General features: G+C 63.4%; 1 protein-coding gene across 1 annotated transcript in view; it reads right to left on the bottom strand.

Moving 5' to 3' along the window:
* LOC104491076 (relaxin receptor 1-like) overlaps positions 1-590 on the bottom strand; it is a 15,431-nt gene that overhangs the window by 12,467 nt on the left and 2,374 nt on the right. Inside the window, exon 3 of the mRNA XM_010133436.1 lies at positions 334-480. Coding sequence (XP_010131738.1) covers positions 334-480 — 147 coding nt within the window. The remainder of the gene's footprint in view (positions 1-333; positions 481-590) is intronic.

Here is a 590-nt window from a genome sequence, read left to right as displayed (position 1 = left end):
AAATCTCCTCACCCTGCCTGTGCAGAGCCCCTTCGCTCCACTGCCTTCTACCACAGCCCAGAAATAACTGCCCCAGCCTGGTGGCAGCCCCAGCCTGGGAGAATCCCTGTGGGACAAGCTCCTCCCTGGGGCACACACAGCCTCCGTGCTGGGATGCGTGACTGCCTGAGCCGGGGAAGCAGCTGCATGCTGAAGCAGTTCCAGGATTCCTCATGCTGTCGTTGCTCCCAGGGGAAGAGCAAGCTCTGCTCTGATGCACTGGTGGTCCCAAACCCTGGCCCAGGAGTGGTCCCTGCCGAGGACACCCCTCTTTTCATGGAGCTCGCTGCTTACCGCAATTCTCCTCGTCCGCTCCGTTGTCGCAGTCTTCCTCCCCGTTGCAGTGCAGGGCCTGGGGCAGGCAGGCTGGGAGGTTGCCACAGGGAAACTGCCCCAAGGGACACACGTGCCCGTCCCGCCAGGAGTGGATTGGAGGAGGCTCTGCCCGAGGAAAAGGAGGTGCTCAGTGCTGGGGCAGAACCTCTCACCCCTGGACCAGTGACTTTCGGGACAGAGCGGGGCTGGAGGGGGGCCGTGCACACTCCAAGACC

The sequence above is a fragment of the Buceros rhinoceros genome, unplaced genomic scaffold, assembly GCF_000710305.1.
Source record: "Buceros rhinoceros silvestris isolate BGI_N320 unplaced genomic scaffold, ASM71030v1 scaffold24723, whole genome shotgun sequence".
NCBI lineage: Eukaryota > Metazoa > Chordata > Aves > Bucerotiformes > Bucerotidae > Buceros > Buceros rhinoceros.
Note: the sequence above shows the minus strand (reverse complement) of the source record. Positions and strands in the feature narration are given on the sequence as shown.